The sequence below is a fragment of the Syzygium oleosum genome, unplaced genomic scaffold (assembly GCF_021117445.2).
Source record: "Syzygium oleosum isolate NSW1041296 unplaced genomic scaffold, Sole_v2.1 Sole_v2.02, whole genome shotgun sequence".
Taxonomy (NCBI): Eukaryota; Viridiplantae; Streptophyta; class Magnoliopsida; order Myrtales; family Myrtaceae; genus Syzygium; species Syzygium oleosum.
The window spans coordinates 12,439,009-12,457,649 of NW_026607486.1; the positions used below are offsets into that span (position 1 = coordinate 12,439,009).

The following is an 18,641-nucleotide window of genomic DNA, read 5'->3' on the forward strand; positions in this document are numbered from 1 at the left end:
TGTTATAGGGTCTTTAATGTATGTGATGCATTGTATTAGACCTAATATTGCTTATTTCGTGTGTAAGTTGAGTACGTATATTTGTAATCCAAGTATAGAACATTGGAAAGCTATTACCCGAATTTTTTTGTTATTATAGAGAACAAAAAGTTTGGGACTGTTCTATAATAATTATTCGGTTGTATTAGGAGGATACATCGATACTAATTGGATTACAAGCGTGGGTGATAAACAATCTACTATTAGGTGGATTTTCACATTTGATGGGTGTGCTGTTTCTTAGATGAGCAAGAAACAAATGTGTATAACTCACTCAACTATAGAATTTGAATTGTTACTTTAGTAACAACTGAGAAAGAGGCTAAATGGATTAGGAATTTGTTGTTGGATATCAAATTATGACCTAGTCCTATGCCTCATATTTCTATTGATTGTGACAGTTAGGCTATTTTGGCAGGAGCTTATAATAGCACTTATAATGATAAGTCTTGACATATTAGCCTAAGGCATGAGTATGTGAGACAATTGATTAAAGATGGTACCGTAACAATTGTCTACGTGAGGTCAAACAATAATCTAGCTGATTCCTTGACAAAGGCTTTACCAAGAGACATGGTAAATATGATCTCACAAGAAACGAGGCTGAAACCCTTTAATTAAAATCACCAGTAATGGTAACCCGACCTTTTTCTAGAACATCACTAGTTACAAGGTTTAATGGGTAAAAACAAGTTACTAAGTGATTGTTTGATACTGACATGAGCCCTGACATGAGAAGTCAATATCTTCTGTTATGTTTGTAGGTTGAATTAAATTCTTAATGAAGTGTGGTTCAAATGTGTTATTAGTAACAGAAACACATGAAAGATACTTCACCTATATGAGCTTAGAAGTGGTGCCGCTTCTTACGAAAGTTGGGGTTGCTTTCTAGAGAGCTCATGAAACAGGTACAAGCACATGGCCATAATAGTGCTGAGTAATATAGAACTTCTCGCTGAAACAAGAGGTTATTATATGTGTGGTATGTCCGATTCTATTATTTAAAAGTACAAGTTTAAAGCCGAGCTACTTGTCACTTTGATAGAGTTTTGAGATACTTGCACTAAGTAAAGGTTTAACTCGAAAGAGACCTTTATTTATGTATATTAATCTCACAGAAATTTTGGCCGTATATTTTTAACGTTTTATTTCAATTTTGTTTTACAAACAAAGTGGGGGATTGTTGGTAGTTTGTTTGGAAAACAAACAATGAGGTGCCTTGTCCCACATCGAAAGGATGTGAGTGTGCACGTGGACGAGATTTGGCACTAATCAACGATCATTTTTATTTATTTATTAAATTTCGAATTTATTATTATAAAATAACTGTCTTATCATATTGAAACAGTGTGACTGTTCGCAATAGAGTGTCGGTTATTTTTTAATAATTTAATTTCGAATTTTTATTTTCTGCCTAATGGTAATTAGGCTCTCTCATAACCTTTGGAAGGTTGTGTCTGTTCAGACATAACTTCTTTACATTCGAAAGGTTGTGTTTGTTCAACGTATAAATATTTCAACGTTTTTGTTCATTAAAAAAACAACCATTTTTTCTATTTCTTCCAAGAGATATACAGCCATCTTTTCTAGTTGTTTTCCTAGAGAGACCCTGGAGATATATCGAAATTGCTATTCGGTATTCTCAATCGAGACTTTGTTGTATCCTGGAGGAAATTTGCCGGTGACCATTAGCAACTTCGTGAGGTAAATAATTCCTTAAAGAAAGTGATATCACGCCTCAAAGTCTCACTTCATTGTTCATCCCATTTGAAGTTGAAGTTTCTTTTCTTCTACAATTTAGAGGAGCACATTTTCCAACAGCTTTCACTACATCTAAAGCGAAGTGCCTATTCATAATCTTTCACCTGAACGCGGATGATATGGAGATTGCACCTGTTTTTTTTTTTTTTAGTATTTTGAGGCTACAGCAGCTCTCATGGAAAAGGATAGGTATGAATTCTGGAAATCCTAAGCTATAATTGGATATTTGAATTAAAATATATAATAACTAACTGTTAGAGAATACTTCGAATTTTAAAAATAAAATTATTGGGCCTAGGCTCGAACCTGAGTTCTACGGAGGAAAACGCACATTATGAACTTTACTGCAATTTTCCATCTCGAACTATGTCAGGACCATTATGGCTGTTTCGTCATGGAATGACAATGGGCAAAAGCAATTCGTGCATGATCCAGGTAAATTCTCATGAACTCTGCCTCTTTAGTTTCCCACCAAGAAATAAGAAACGAAACAAAAGAGGTCTTTTGCAGTCCGTGGTTCTGAGTGCTATATTAAACATCTTCATGCGTGCACACGATCTTATTTCTCTTCCTTTTCGAATGTGCTCGAAAGCTTTGGAACTTTGCTTGGGATAAATGGACAATGACTTTTACGTAAGTGGCAAAGATAAGTAATTACACACTGCCTACCACATGTGAAAATATCATTTGAAGATGCTGCTGAAGTTAAGTGGTTGTTATTTTACCATGGCTTCAAGTTTGAAGCTTCGTCTATTCATCTTCACAGCCTTATCAAACGTTTCTTGTCTAAGATGTGTGTTTCCTTGTCCGCATCTCTCTTTTCTCTTTTCTTGTAATCTTTTAATACATTTTGCAGAAATCCTTTACCGATCTGATTTCTTTCCTGGACTGGGATGGATGTCGACCAGAACTACGTGGAAAGAACTATCCCCGAAGTGGACATAGGCATATCCTTATGGGTTTGATATACGTCGTTTTTAGATCACATATGCACGCTGATAACTTACTGGGACGACTGATTGAGGCTACAAGAGAGCCACAAAGGTCGACAATTCATTCGAACAGAAGTGTGAACTTACAATTTTGGTGAGCATGTGAGTGGATTTTGTACACGCATACTCTGATTTATGGTCATTTCGGTCTTGTGCAGCAACTCTGCAAGTTTTGTCAGTATCATCTAGTATGTAAATTAATAATTGATTATTCACGGCCGTGCTCATGGTAGAGGCCTTTTAATGGCTTTGCGGAGAATGCCTCATCATGTACCTGCCGGGTTACTGTAAGATGAATTCGGCAGTCGTGTGTTGGATGGCTTGGGGGTGATATGGGAGACGATAACGCATGTCATCTACAACTTTGGCAATGCAAAGGATTTGATTTGACTACTGACTCCATGTTTGCATGTCCATTATCTGAGAAGTTGATACCATGCGAGAGAACGAGTACTACTCCTTTAACATTGGCAACAATTTATTTCCGTTATCAAAACCGGCATGAGCAAAGACCACAGAGCTCTAATAAGAGATGGCCAACACAAATCCAAAACCAATGTCAACAAGGGACGTAGCAGGCGCAGGCGTGAAACCCGCGATTGCTAGGATTACGAATGCATTTTGCCTTGACCGAACCGAACTCCTCGGAACAGTGCCTCGTGCAATTGTAGAACTCGCAGCCGCGTCGTTCGATGATCTTTTCGCACAACTTTTGCGCATCAGCACGTATGCGGTTGCTGCTGCAAGGACCTGCGGGGGAGCAACTAGGGGCATCACACACTACTCATCAACTCGTGCCTTTGACATGAACAAAGGATCCCGCACTATAAAGACACGTCCGGTCGGCCCATCACGTTAAAATACCGCCTTTCCGAAGGGCGATCCACCCGTGCATGGTGATGTTACATGAAGGAACTAAAAAAACTATGCCTATCATACACTCTACCACATCATGAGCTATAGCTTTGAAATAGCTAAATACATGAAAGACATGAATGTAAGCACGTATTCGATGCACCGTAGCCAGCGAAACGGAAGAAGAGATCACGTAGATAGGAGAGAGAAGAACCTGAAACAAGCATCACCAGGACGAAGAAGAGCGAGAGCTTCACCATCTTTGCAGAAATCACCAACAGATAGTGTCGTAGCCGCAGCTTCTGGTGCTTGTGTCAATTTATAAGATTTGTAAGGGCATTGTTCACACATCCGGAATAGGAAATCAATCGGGTTAAATATTTCTTCGATATATTGTGCATATTCTAGCTGACTTTTCTTCTAAATTGTATCTCTGTAAATAAGTAATTTCAAAAATAAATCTCTTAGAAAATTATTTCCCAAATTATAAATCTTCTCATGGCCACATTACACCTAATGGTTGCCTAGTCATTATCATCTTCCTATTACCTATTTTATTTACAATAAATTTTTTACGTTTGGCACAAATTTTTAACTTTGAGAATCGATCTGTCATAAATAATTAGTACCGCGGATGAAGCTGCGCACCTTCAAACTCTAAATTTTAATTTATTGATTGTCACTCAACGGGTCAACGTATTTAATCTCTTGTTTATTATAAATTCGAAATTTGTATGAAAAATCATTTTGGAATCTTTAAAATGATAGCCATGTTGAATATATATCTATAAATATCGTAAAGTAAATTCATTTAATTTAAAATTAAATTATGAAGCCATGAGAAAAAAAAACAATTAAATACTTTTCTATAAAATTCATTCGCTATAGCTACATTTGCTAAAAGAAAAAGATATATTGATTTCTAATTAGTTCGACAACGCCGGTTGGTATCGGGATCTCAAATCTTCCAAGTAAGTTGTGGCTTAACAAAGGAAGAAGTTATTACCCTGATCTGCCTTCAGGATACTTACCCCCAAAACGACTTAATGCTAAATGGGGTGGAGACAATCCAGAAATACTAAAAGATTCATATGCATACAGTCCATGTAGCTGCAGTCCTCTACAGAAACAGCATGAGGGAAACACATGCTTATTAGAAAATTATCGCACCTTCTAGGTCCACAATACGGTGTTGTCGCATGCTTATCTGATCAATTAGTATTCGCATTTGACTGGTACGGCGAGTCTCGGCTTCAACTTGTAAAATGAAAGATGTTATCTAAGAAATCTATGATGATTTCTAGCGGTGTGGGTTAGGAGAGGGGGGACGCACGCATTAGATTTCTGGTTATAGAATGTTAGTATGTCTTGGGATAGTAATACTGTAATTCTTGATGCTTACTTGTTAAGTAAAAATTCATGAATGAGGCGTCCTTTTCCAGAAACCAGAACAGCAGACAAAAGAAAAACTGAGTTTCACCTTAAATACTACCACCAAAGTACCCATATGTTACCTCTTCAATCAAAGCATCTATCAATTTTTCCGGCAGATTTACCTAGAATTGGATCTGAAAACAGAGCCCAGAAGGCGACGGCCATAAAAAATTACTGCAGCTTAAGGTCTGCAATTAATAGATGCCACGCAGTCAATATAATTTTAACAACCTCTTTGTTAAAATCTTTGATGAATGATGCTTAGTCCGACATTACAGGCATTGATGAGTGACGACGATGTAGCGTTCGCTTAATTTTGAGTCTGTCCCCATGGTACATTACACGCAAGTCGCTAATGTCCAATAGCGTGGAAAGAGCAAACACAAAAGGCAGAAATTAGATTAGCGGACAATGGAGTGTAATTGACTTAAGCTTTTTTCTTGGTCAAATAATGAGTCAAATTGAGTAAACCTCAAGCCTGACAAAACCCGATTATCAGGCACCCTATAATAGATCCAGATGTGCGATCAAGCTTGATTACCTAAGTTCAAGCTCCGACTTTGGGAAATCTCTAGTAGGTCAAGCTCGACTCAGATTAACTCATTTAGTGTATATATTATTGTTTGGGCTTGAATTAAGCTACATAGTTTTAACGTCCGTTCCAACTAGGCTGTGCTTGTATGGAGGATGTTATTATACCGTAAAACCTTCTTCTTCTTTTTCCATTTCTCAGTGTTTAACATGGAAAAATAAATTGGTCAAAGGAAAATGACTTCACTTAACAAGAAAACCCTAGATCCAATCTTCAATTTGGATGGCAAATGATTGTGACTAAAGACAAGGCATCAAATGCACATGTAATTGTTTTTTCTCTTTTTTTCAACTAACAAAAAAACAACACACGTTGTTTGTGTACAAAACAGTGAAAAAAGTTTTAAATAAAGAATGAAATAACTTTTCAAAATTTGAGATCTTTCAAGAAAAAGATATACTAAATCATCGAGATAGATTATATTTCAAAAAGGTAAGAAATTGTCCGTATCAACTTGAATTTGATTTTATCCTTTGGTTAGGGAATTAAACTGAAATTCATGACGACAACTTTGCGTGGGCTTGTATGGAAATTCTTGAAAAAAAGATTGAGGTCGAAATCTTTCTTCGATTTACTTTACATATGTAGTATATTTACACATGTAGTAGAGATATGGCTTGAGCTACATATATATATTTGTCTTTCACAACGGGTAGACTCTACTATTTAATTGAAAAGAAAGAAAGTATATTCATTTTTTTCCAGACTTGGAATATCAAATTTTGAAAGATATAGACAAAATAAATATTTAAAAGATATAAAAAAATTACATGATTTTTTATAGTATAAATAAAGATATTTATTTGAAAATAAAAGAAAATAAGAAAGAATATTAGATCGGCGAAGTGTAGTTATAGAATATCAAATTCTAAATATTATTCGTATACTAGTTTGCCGTGTTTGAGTTGTAGAATGTATTGTCTTAGTTCTCTTAAAATATTATTACATCTCCATTTCGTGCAATTTTTATCCAATATCTTAGTCTGCATGTTCATATTTTTTTTATATTTTAATAATGAAAGCACATTTTTTAAATACTATTTTTTTTTCAAAAGAGGGTCCAACACCTTCGAATTTGGAAACATTGAATAAAGCTGTTCTATTGCTACTCCTCACGCAGTGCTTCACAATTTTGAAAATGTTTTCCTTTTGCTCTACATATATCGAGAAAGACCTATAAGGGTACGCATGGCAACGATTCTATGCCCAGGAACTGATTCTGCTTAGAAATAATTCTTTTTGATTCTATGCCCGGGAACTGATTTTGAGCATTTGAAGGCGTTTGGTAACGACCCAAAATTTCCATTTCTAAAATAGAAAAAGAACATAAATGCGTTTGGTAACGGCACAAAATTTCTTTTTATTAATAATATTTTTAAATATTTTAATATTTCTTTCTTTCTTTTTTCTTTTTTTTTTCTTTTCTTTTTTTCTTCTCCTCCTTCTTGGCCATGGCCAGTAAAATATATTTTTTTTTGGCCATGGCAGGTAAAATATTTTTTGTTAATAATTATTTTTTATTAAGACATTTTATTGAAAATATTTTTTCTTTTTTTGGGCCCTGGCCTGGTCGCAAGCCATGGTCAGTAAATTTTTTTTATTAATAAATTTTTTTATTAAAATATTTTAATCTCGCCAGATCCGGCGAGGGCAGCCCTCACGTCGGACATTTTTTTTTTATTCTTGATTGTGTTCCAAAACTAATTCTGGGAACAAATTCTTGCAAATTTGTGCCCATAATCAAAAAATTAAACAACCGAATTTCTGTTCCCAAATTGATTCTGGGAACAAAAGAACAGAAATTTTTACTGTTTGGCACGTTACCAAACGGGCCCTAAATGAATTCGTGTGCAGTATCGTAACTTATCTCAAAAGCTTGATAAGAGGTCGGAGAAGGTAATGAATGTGCAAATGTCATCAATCGTGATTTCTAGTTTCTTAATTCACTGCACTGTTGTGATCATGACCATACACAAAAAGAGAAGAAAGAAGCTTTGATTAAAGCCTTGATCTTGCAATTTTTAAGCCCTTTTGTAGGATTTTAAATCCTTTTGTTGTAAACATGAAGATTCGATAACAATGCGATGTCTCGTTGATCACTGTTCCCATCTGTCAGTGCCAGCTTTGCCATCATAATCTGTCAACTCTATCTCCATCAATTAGGGCCATCTTCATCACGTTCTCATTCACTTTGGATGAGCGGGCAAAAAACACGAAGGCTGAACTCCAATTGCAATTAGCCAAATTCCAATTAATTCGTTCAAAAAGGGGATGAAATTACTGTTCCACAAAAACAACAAGAAAGAAGCAAAATGAGAGCTCGATTAGTTTTTTTAAGAAATGCATTTTAATAATAAGAATTGTAAAGAAAAATTATCGATCCGGTTCATAAGAATTGGGAACCGAACCGATTATCACCAGTTCGAAATTTTAGGCACTAGGAATCGCCTACAATCGGCCGATCCAGTCCGAGTCCAATGCTCACCCCTAATGAATATACATAAAAACATGGCATGATCACTTAGTGTGATGAATCTCTATGATTTACAATTGGACAAAAAAGATCTCATGGACGCTAGATGACAAATCATGAAGTGTTTAACATCTATTATCCGAGCTTTAATTTAGGTGTTAATCTCGCTGTGGTGTGTTTTTGTCTCGAATTATCTATTGCTGTGGATACAGCTTTGGGACAATAAGTGCATGCACCTGCCAATCCAAAACAAGAATTGCTTCATGAACTATCATCAAACATCAATGTCTTCCTTCATGTTTCTTATAAGACAAAAGAATCTTCTCTTGATGATCCATCAATACGATTATGTCATCTTGGAAGAGTAGCCTATCTAAAAGACAACAGTCTATGGGTAGACTAAGGGTGCGTATGGTAACGTTTCTATTTCTGAGAATAATTTCTTTTCAGAAATAGTTTTTTCTATTTCTATTTCCTGGAAGAGTTTCTAAGCAAAATAATGCGTTTGGTAAAAGAACATAAATGCGTTTGGTAACTGCACAAAATTTCTATTCCCAATTTTTTGCATTCAAATCTATATCTTTTATTTAACTATAAGTACAAGTTATAAGTGAAAAAAACCAATAAGCATGATTTATTGGTTTGTCTAATCCTTTTTAGGGGTTTAAAACCCCTTTTAATCCCTCAACTAAGGAATCTTCAAAAATACCACTTGGGCACCTCAAAAATTTAAATTTCACTCAAAGTGGGTGGCCGCAGGTATTCTAAGCCATTATGTGAATTTTTTTGTATTTTTTTGGGGTAAAATTTATTAAAATTTTTTACTTTCCCTAAATCTGTTTCTTTTTATTTTTCCGAAAATTTTTTATGAAATTTTTTTAATTTTTTCAATTTCGAAATTTTGCAAATATTTAAGGATTTTCTGAGTTTTTCTGATTTTTATGGATTTTATGAGAATTTTTCTGATTTATATGAATTTTGGGAATTTTTTTAATTTTCTAATTTTTTATGGGATTTTTCTGAAATTTTTCTAATTTTTATGAATTTTCAAATTTTTTTTTAATTTATTCTAAGCCATTATGTGAATTTTTTATTTTTGTTTTTTTGGGGAAAAGTTTATTAAAACTTTTTACTTTCCCGAAATTTGTCTCTTTTTATTTTCCAGAAAGCTTTTTATGAATTTTTTTTAATTTTTTCAATTTTGGAATTTTGCAAATTTTTATGGATTTTCTGAGTTTTTCTGATTTTTATGGATTTTCTGAGAATTTTTCTGATTTTTTTGGAATTTTTGGAATTTTTGGAATTTTTTATAATTTAATTAATTTTTTATAATTTTTTTATTATTTCGGCCGAGAATGGACCGGACCGGTGCTTTGAGACGGTTTGCAGACGACGGAGGATGGAGGAGGAGCTGAGGTCGCAGCTTGAGGACCGGACCTTTCTATTTCTATTTCTATTTCTAAGAACAAAGAAGTAGATTTTTTCTACTTCTTATTTCTGTTCCAAATCTATTTTTTGGCCACTTTTCTATTCCAGGAAATAGAAAAATAAAATGCAGTATCAAACGGATTTCTGTTCTTTTTTTGTTCCAGGGAACAGAAGAACAGAAAAATAGAGAAACAGAAGCGTTACCAAACGCGTCCTAATTGACAGATTCTTTGGGTTTTGTTTTTTTATAGATTAGGGTGAGAGAGAGAGTTATGGCGAAGTATAATGTAGTGGAATTTTTTTTTTTTTGGTCTGTATGTAGTGGAATTGAAAGGGTGTTTATTTTTTAGGTGTGCTTATTATTTATTGCACATAAACTGTTAGAGTAATTAAATATTAAATAACGCATTCATCTAACAGCTTAAATTTTTAGAATAGTTAACAGTGGTCCGACAAAATCTCATGTAAACGAAATACAAAACTAGATTAGATTGCACTGAATTGGCCCATATCTTCACTTTCCCAAGGAAAAACCTTTTGAAATAAAAAGTTAAAAAAAAAGTGGGAAATATTTTTAATTTCAAATGAAGAGATGGCGACGAATGGGAATCACATCCACATATATGTTCATGCAACAAAAATTAATCATAATTAGTAAAAAGAGGTGGAGCTTGTAGGTAGATGGTTTTCAACTTTCTGTTTATGTTTAAACGTATTTTCGTTTTTGCTTAAGACCACAAAAAACTTCAAACTGGTATATTTATGACAAATTTATCCCAAACTAAATTTTTTACCACCAAAATCCCAAAAACTGGTATATCTGTGACAAATTTACCCTAACTAATATTTTGACCACCAAAAACTCCAAATTGATACATTTGTGACAAATATACCCTCCTTTAGTTTCCGTTAAATTAGATTAATATCACGAAAAATTACAAACTAGTACACTTGTGACAAACAGATGGTAAAACACAAAACTGTACACCCGTCAACTGTCACATATTATCCAACTCGGCAATTTGATGGTAAAATTTAGTGAAAACTAACGGAGGGTAAATTTGTCACAGATGTACAAGTTTGAAGTTTTTGGTGGTCAAAAAATTACTTTGAGGTAAATTTGTTACAAGTGTATCAGTTTGGAGTTTTTCGTGGTATTAACCCTAACTTTTTCATGGACGTAGGTTTAAGAAGAATTTTCGAATTTCATATCACTAATTTTTTTAAAGAAAGGCATTGATATTCAATTTTTTTTATCGATATAACGATTATAGTCCTTAAAACATAGTGATTTTTCTATTTTCGCGTAATTTGTGTAACATAATACAAATTTTAATGTAAAAAAATAGACCAGTCATGATTTCTACAATGTATTGACATCTAAGTTTTGAGAAGGATCGATCTGACAATATCTTGGCCGTTCGCCAGCAACTCCACCAACGACCGCGATTGACATCTCCAAGCGCCTCTCTTCTCAAGCCTCCACGCCTTCCTTCCATCGTAGACTGACTGAAGGTGTATTTTAATTCAGGGTTAATATCACGACAAATCCAAAACTGGTATATTTATGATAAATTTACTCCAAATTAAATTTTTTGATCACCAAAAATTCAAACCGATACACTTATGACAAATTTACCCTCAGTTAGTTTCCGTCAGAATTTTACCATCAAATTGCTGAGTTGGATGACACATGACAGTTAACGGGTGTACCGGTTTGGGATTTACCCTCCGTAAGTCACATGTGTACCAGTTTATAATTTTTCGTGATATTAGTCCAATTTGAAGGAAACTAACGGATGGTAGATTTGTCACAAATGTACCAGTTTGGGGTTTTTGGTGGTATAAAAATTAATTTATGGTAAATTTATCATAAATGTACAAGTTTGGTATTTTTCATGGTATTAACCTTTTAATTTATTAATTTATCGTTTGGCAGAAAAAATTAGTAATTGATGTGGTAGTCGGACGATTGTTGGCCCCCCAAACTTGGTATTTCCCCTAAAACTATATAATTTAACTATTTTAATAACAAAAAATCCAAAGAAATTTTTTTTCAAAAATTCTTGAAATAATAACAAATTAATTGATGGTCAGACGTTTTCATTAATTGTCCTAGAAAGTGGAAGAGCTTTAGTTTTGACTTCCAATAAAACAAAAGGAATGACAAGAGATCGGGAGAATATAAATAATTCACTTATTTTTGGTTAAATCATTTTTAAATGGGGTCATTTTAATTTAACAATTTCTCAGTTTAGATAAATTTAAAATACAATAACTTGGAAAATGATAGCGGAATTACACATATTCAAGGCCAACTGAACTACACATTCCTTTTTTTTTACAGGAAATTTTTTTTATTGATTATTTCGTTTCCATATATAGGAGAAGAGAATGAGAGAAAGATCTTAGTTGAATATGATATTTCAATGTAAAATACAATGGGAATTGGGTGAAATTTTTATGTTATATTTTGGTTATCAAGCGTGCCCTTCTTTTAATGTTAGAGAAAAGTGAAAAGGACCATTACCTTAAATAAATTAAATGGAAATTGAAAAATCACTCTCTTTATTATGTAAAATAGAAAATCAATTACAAATACCTTGATTTTGAAAATTCAAGCAATAGTGCGAAATTCAAAACTCTTGTAAAACTGACGTCCATGAAAAAAAATAAGAAAGAAAGAAAGAAAGAAAGAAGAAGTATTTGTTGGGAGAGAGAGAGAGAGAGAGCTAAGGATGGTGTTGGTGTCGGTAATGGTGGTTTGGACGAGTGGTGGTGATGGTGGCTTCCACAAGTGGCGGTGGATTGAGTGAATGGGGGGGTTTTGATGAACCTAAGGTTACTAAGATTTGTGCAAAATGATAACTAGACCTTCTTTGTTTCATCGGTCTTCTTTACATAAGAAAAAGGCATCGACATATCATACATACATACATACATATATATAGCAAGTTTCTTTGGAAAGAATCTATCATAATTTGTATTAGTAGGCTCACGTGATCACATGTGGTCTGCATAAGGCAAAGTACTTTTCCTAGAGTAGGAAGTGCGATCGCACGATTTTCGTGTGCATGAAATAGTACGTAAAAAGTGTACAAATACGCTGCAACATAAGAATTGGTACGGCAATTACCTCGGAACTCATGTCACGCAAATAGACGTGACTCCAACATATAACATGAAGGGACAAGTGCACTACAACCTTAAACTTGTCACAAAAGTGCATTTGAGTCCTAAAACTTGCAAAAAGTGCAATCGAATCCTAAAACTTGTTAAATTGGTTCAATCGAGTCCTAAAGTTAACACCGTTAAATTTACTGACGGAAAACGCTGACGTGGCGCTTATTAATCATTTCTCTCTCCTACGTGAAAAATTGTTTAAGCAAAAATATCCAAGTATGCAAAATGACGTCGTTTATGGACGTCCCTCTTTCTTCTTGAACGTCTCTCTTTCCTTTCCCCTTAGCGTCGTCTCCTTCCTTATTCCTTATCTGAACAGTATGCTCCGATTCAACCTCTGCTGGAACATCTCTTCTTCTTCTTCCGAATTGAAGTCGTCTGAACCCTATGCCCAGAGTCATCGTCGTCTTTCTCTCCCTCTAAATGAAATTAACACTCAGTCTCCCTTTGAACCCTAAGCCCCAAATCGAGTTTGATGATCTCGAGTTCCCTTGCGTTTTGGGTCTCCTCGAGAGTTGGAGTTCGATGCCCATTGTTATGTGGAGTTTAATTGCGATCTGGAGTTCGTAGAGTTCGAGTTCTCTTCTTCGTTGATCGCGAGTTCGTGCGAAGACCTGTCCTACGAGAGTCTCGACGACGGATCGAGCGGCTTCGACGATGGAGACGGCGACGGCGACGGGGACTCCTCCTTGTGCAGGTCGGTATCGCTCTCTGCATTATAGCATTTAGGTATCGAGCGGCGTGTGTTTCTATTCTAGTTTGGTCAAGATCTGTGTGTTCGGACCGATTCGATTTGCATTGCGATTTGCAATGAGGTAGGGTAGGGTAGTTGCTTAGGTTCCTAATTTTAATTCGCGACCACGTGAGAAATGGTTCGTGTCTTCGGTTCTTGATTGGTTTATGTGGAGCTGAGCCTGGACTCGTGATATTAGCTCTAAATGTTTCTCTTCTGGTCCTTATTAGTGAGTTGCTTTACCACATATATGGTGGAAATTTTGTGTGCCGAAAGATTGAGAAATTTTGATTCACTTTTTGTGGTGTATACTGCCTGTCAGATTCTTCCTGGTTATATATGAAATTTTCGAATTTGTTATCGTTTCCTAGAATTTCTTCTCAATTGCCATATGATGCCAAGCATCAACCATTTCGAGAAAGATTGTGCTAAAGTAGTTCGTTGTCTGGAACATGTTGCAACCAAGCAAGCAAATTTTTAATCAACAGTTGAAGTATGACCTTCATAAATGAGCCATCATCATGTACATTGTAGTGTTAACTCTATAGTACAATGGAGTTTGTTTTCTCATTTGTTTTTATGCTCTTTTCTCTCTTAGAATATTTATTTGTGCGGTTAAATCATCAATATTTTTCTTCTGCTCAGGCAAGTTTACTCTTTATTTTTGTCCCCTTGTAGGTCTAATGGCCGAGAACAAAGTTTATGTCACTGTTTTCTTTGGAGGTAAGTTTCAAGTTGGATCGCCATTGGAATACGTAGGTGGAAGGGTTGATGTTATCGAAATAGGCTTAAATAATGGTTCATTGTCCAATATAATTGAAGCTATTGAGGCTTTGAGTGTGCGTGAAATAGAGAAACTCTTTTACAGAGTTCCTGGAAGTACAACTCTTAAAGACGGGCTAACTTTTAGGTATTTATGGGATAACTCTGATGTGATAGATCTATTTTATCATCATCTGCGTTTTGAAAATATTGACCTATATGTTGAGCATGTTGATGATGAAGAGATGAAAACTGAAATGGAAATTGGAGGTCTGTATAATGTGATTGGGAATATTGATGATGACGAGAATTAGCTTGAGGTTGCTAATAGGGATCTAGATGAGGGGGAGGATGATGATGCATGTAATTTAGTGGATGTGGAACAATTGAGTGACGGTGATGGTTTTGAACTGGCTGATGCAAGGGAGAAAATTAAAGGAATTTTCAGCGAGACATAAGGTAAAAAGTGGCGCTTATAGTGAGGCAACTGGCACTTCCCAAACACTGATTATGGATGAGGCTCGGTCGGTAGATGCTTCTGGGTACGAAACAGAGTACCGTTATTCAGATAAGGAAGAAAGTCTTCAATCAGGTTTGAATGATAAGGGCGACGAGGAGGTTGATGTTGCTATTTCAAGGAGGAGAAGTAGGTTCCCATCATATGAACAAAATGGTACAAATGCGGTATTTTTTGTCGGCATGACATTCAGGGATGCAACTGAATTCAAAGATGAAATTTTGAGGTACTCTGTGGTTGAGTAAAGAGCAATCAAATATACCAAGAACACAACTAGATTTGTAAGAGCTAGGTGTGCCTAGACAAATTGTAATTGGATGATTTATGGTGCTCTTGATAGCAAGACTGGGTCATTTCATTGGAAAAAGTATATAGATGAGCATATATGTAGTGTCACTTTCGAGAATAAGAGAGTGTCTAGTGCTTACTTAGCTAAACACTTCATGATTCTCATTTCTGCAATGCCTAAAATAAATGCACCTAAGTTGAAGAAATTAGTTAGAGAATAGCTGGGAGTAAATGTTACTTTGAGTCAGTGTAGAAGGACAAACCTAAAAGTATTAAAGGAACTGTAAGGCAATTATAAGAAAGAGTATGCACAGATATATGACTACTTGTGGGAGTTTACACTGAAAGCCACGCAAACAATTTTAAGATAAAAGTTGAAAGGTCATTGCCGATTCTCTACCATTATTTGATAGGGCTTACATTTGCTTTGATGCCTGTAGAAAAGGTTTTTTGGCTGGATGTAGGAAGATCATTGGATTGGATGGATGTTTCTTGAGGCATTTGATCAAGGGTGAGTTATTGTGTACTGTAGAGACGGATCCCAACAACCAAATGTTCCAGAGTGGCATGGGCAGTGGTAAAAATCGAAAATAAGGACACGAGGACTTGATTTATCGAATTGTTGAAATCAGACCTTGATATGTGTAATGGCAACGATTGGGCTTTGATAAATGACTAACAAAAGGTATGCAATGCTTCTTTATGACTCATTTGGAAATTGATTGCAACATTGTATGCAACGCTTATCAATATTAATGTTTTACTTTTGCTTTTGTTTTTGTTTTTATATTTGTCAGGGTCTCATTCCTTCCGTAGCTAAACTTTTGCCAAATGCAGAACATAGGATGTATGCAAGGCACATATATTCCAATTGGGGAAAAAAATACAAAGGAAAGCAGTTGACGAGACAATTTTGGAAATGTGCTAAGAGTACTAATATGTCAGATTTTGAGGTTCATAGACAGAGGTTGAAGGAAATGACTCACCAAGGTCATGACGATCTATTCCGTACTGAGCCAAAACACTGGTACAAAGCCTTCTTTGATACTAACATTAAATGTGATGTTATTGGTAATAATCTAAGTGAAGCTTTCAACAGGAGGTGCGTGGAAGCTAGGTGCAAGGCCATTATGAGCATTCTAGAGGATATTAGAATCGTGGTTATGAATAGAATGCACACTAAAAGAGATGGATGTGCTAGGTGGACTAGAAATTATGATCCAAGGATTGAGTGAAAGCAAGTCCAACTGGAAATATTGATGGACTCGAATTTGGACTCCCTCTTGATGATTAAAGCTATTGGACTTTTGCCGCATGCTCTGAACAAAAATAAGAGTAAGCTTGATACCTGTAAGCTCAGTTAACATATTCAGTTGGACCGACTCCACATCCAACAATTATCCCATGCAAGGCTATTCTAACACGCTCAATTAGAAAATGGGTCAGATTCTACATGATAAAACCTATTGGACTTAATTTAAGGAATCATGGAATGGAATAAAATAAATAAATAAATAAGAGAGAGAAAAATAATAAAAAAGTAAAAGAACCCAGATTTTAAACAAACAAATTCAAATTTGAAAAAGATATGTCTAATTCTCGAGGCAAGGAGATTTGCCGAGAATCGAAAAATGCTTCTCTCATGAGTTAAAACTTGCACTCTATTGTACTCTTTATTATTATTCCTCCTTCGTCGATGGTGCTTCGTAACCAGGCTACATGCATGAACAATTAAGAAAGTTGACTAAGGGCCTCAACTTGGTTTCGTCATCTAAACTAGGGGTGAGCAAGATGGATCGCTCGAACCGGGATCGGACCGGACCAGACCGGACCGATCGGTTTGGTCCGGTTCTTGGAAATATCGGTCCGGTTCTCGATTCCTAAAAGTGGAACCGGTTTTCAGGCGGTCCGGTTCTCAGTTCTAGGGTGGGAACCGGACCGATAAATATATATATATTTCTAATTTTTTAAATATATATTTATTTACTTTCTAAAATTTTTGAAAAAAATAGAAAACCTAATCTAATTTTCCCAATTCCCTCTCGCCTTTACCAATAAGTGATTGGTCCCATTGGAATTAGTCCACAGTCCTAAGACTAGCCAGTCCAGTCCCCGGTCCTAGAAACTGGGAACCGGTCCTCCTCGTCCGGTTCCCGGTTCTTGGGTTGGACCGAACCGGACCGGACCGGGAACCGATCATCCCTAATCTAAACAACGTGAAAAGTGACAGAAAGCGACATCTCCTATATATTTTCTCAAAATCATTTCCATTTCTTCTTTTTGTCTTGCATTATTTTCCGTTCTATATAGTCAATTACTCCGGAAAAAAAAAGTATCTAGACGGATATTTTTTATGTCTTAATAGTTAGATCGGAAGATCTAGATTGCCGCCCCTCGTATTATAATAAACCTCACAATCTATGACCAAAGTCTAACTTTTGCTGTAGAGATTGTACAGTTGAATTCGCAATCTTCTATTATTTTTCATATTAATGAACATGAAATAGAATATTGAATGCGGGTTGTTTTTTGTTCATATTGGTGCTAGTCAAAAAGAAGTGATTCGGTCACATTGATTAAGTGCATGTCTGCTCTGGTTCGTTGTCATGGGACAACACAAATGAGGTACTTATTGTTAAAAAATTCAACCCAAAAACTTAAAGTGGTAGGTGAAGGGAAACGACATGTATATAAGTAGTATGCAAATGCTGTAAATAAGTGACGTGAAAAAATTTAACATCCATCTCACGTGCAAAATGGATTGAGAATGATGCGTGGATTGGACGAATGGAGAGCGCTGCACATGGGATGAGATAGAATATAACTCTGATATCATGTAAAAAAGTTCAACCCAAAAATTTAGCAATGTAGAGGGAGACAATATATAAATCCCATAAACAAGCGAAGTGAGACATTTAAGTATACTCTTTCTTGGGAGAGTGTTAGAAAAGTTCTAAACCTACTGCATTTGTGTCAATTTAATCATAAACCTTGTAATTATGTCAATTTAGTCCTAAACCTTTTAACTTAAAGCCAATTCAGTCATTCCGACTAATTTTGGTCAGATGTACTGACGTGGACGCCAACCGACCTACGTGGCACGGCCGGCGCTTACGTTGGCATTTTTTAATAATAATTCAATAATTTTCGAATTTATTTTTATTTTTATCTTTATTTTTACCTCTCTTTTATTAATAATATCATTAAAAATTGTCCACGTCAGAGCCGACCAGCCAAAATTGGCCGAAAGGACTGAACTGACACAAATATAACAGGTTTATGACTCAATTGGCAAAAACAAATGTTTATAACCGAATTGGCACAAAAACAAAAAGTTTAGAACTCAATTGGCAAAAAAAAAAAAAGTTTAGAATTGAATTGACACAATCAGATTTTGAATATAGCAACAAGAAAGTATGAACATCCTGCCGAACATGCAGCAATTACCTGAACCACTCCACATCTCCCAGTCAAATTTTTCATCCAGGCTGTCCAGAGGAGAGCCATGTAATATGATGCAATGAGTCGTACTAATTGAGCGCTCGATGCCACAACAAGTGGTAAATCAATCACAAAGACATGTG

The 18,641-nt window shown here is 35.3% G+C and overlaps 1 protein-coding gene and 2 long non-coding RNA genes across 3 annotated transcripts; 2 read left to right on the forward strand and 1 right to left on the reverse strand.

Annotated features, from left to right (window-relative positions):
* The first annotated feature begins 1,942 nt into the window (after positions 1 to 1,942).
* Positions 1,943 to 2,750, forward strand: LOC130136148 (uncharacterized). The gene is made up of 3 exons (XR_008815184.1): positions 1,943 to 1,989; positions 2,174 to 2,235; positions 2,657 to 2,750. It is a non-coding gene; the product is annotated as an uncharacterized LOC130136148 (long non-coding RNA).
* A 496-nt stretch (positions 2,751 to 3,246) lies between these two features.
* On the reverse strand, positions 3,247 to 3,948 carry LOC130135750 (uncharacterized). Its single transcript, XR_008814993.1, has 2 exons — positions 3,862 to 3,948; positions 3,247 to 3,542 (listed from the first exon to the last, which is right to left on the reverse strand). It is a non-coding gene; the product is annotated as an uncharacterized LOC130135750 (long non-coding RNA).
* Positions 3,949 to 13,229: 9,281 nt separating this feature from the next.
* Positions 13,230 to 14,696, forward strand: LOC130135328 (uncharacterized). The gene is made up of 2 exons (XM_056304163.1): positions 13,230 to 13,454; positions 14,169 to 14,696. The coding sequence occupies exons 1-2, from the start codon at positions 13,415 to 13,417 to the stop codon at positions 14,564 to 14,566; spliced, it is 438 nt and encodes a 145-aa protein (XP_056160138.1). The 5' UTR covers positions 13,230 to 13,414; the 3' UTR covers positions 14,567 to 14,696.
* The last annotated feature ends 3,945 nt before the right edge of the window (positions 14,697 to 18,641 follow it).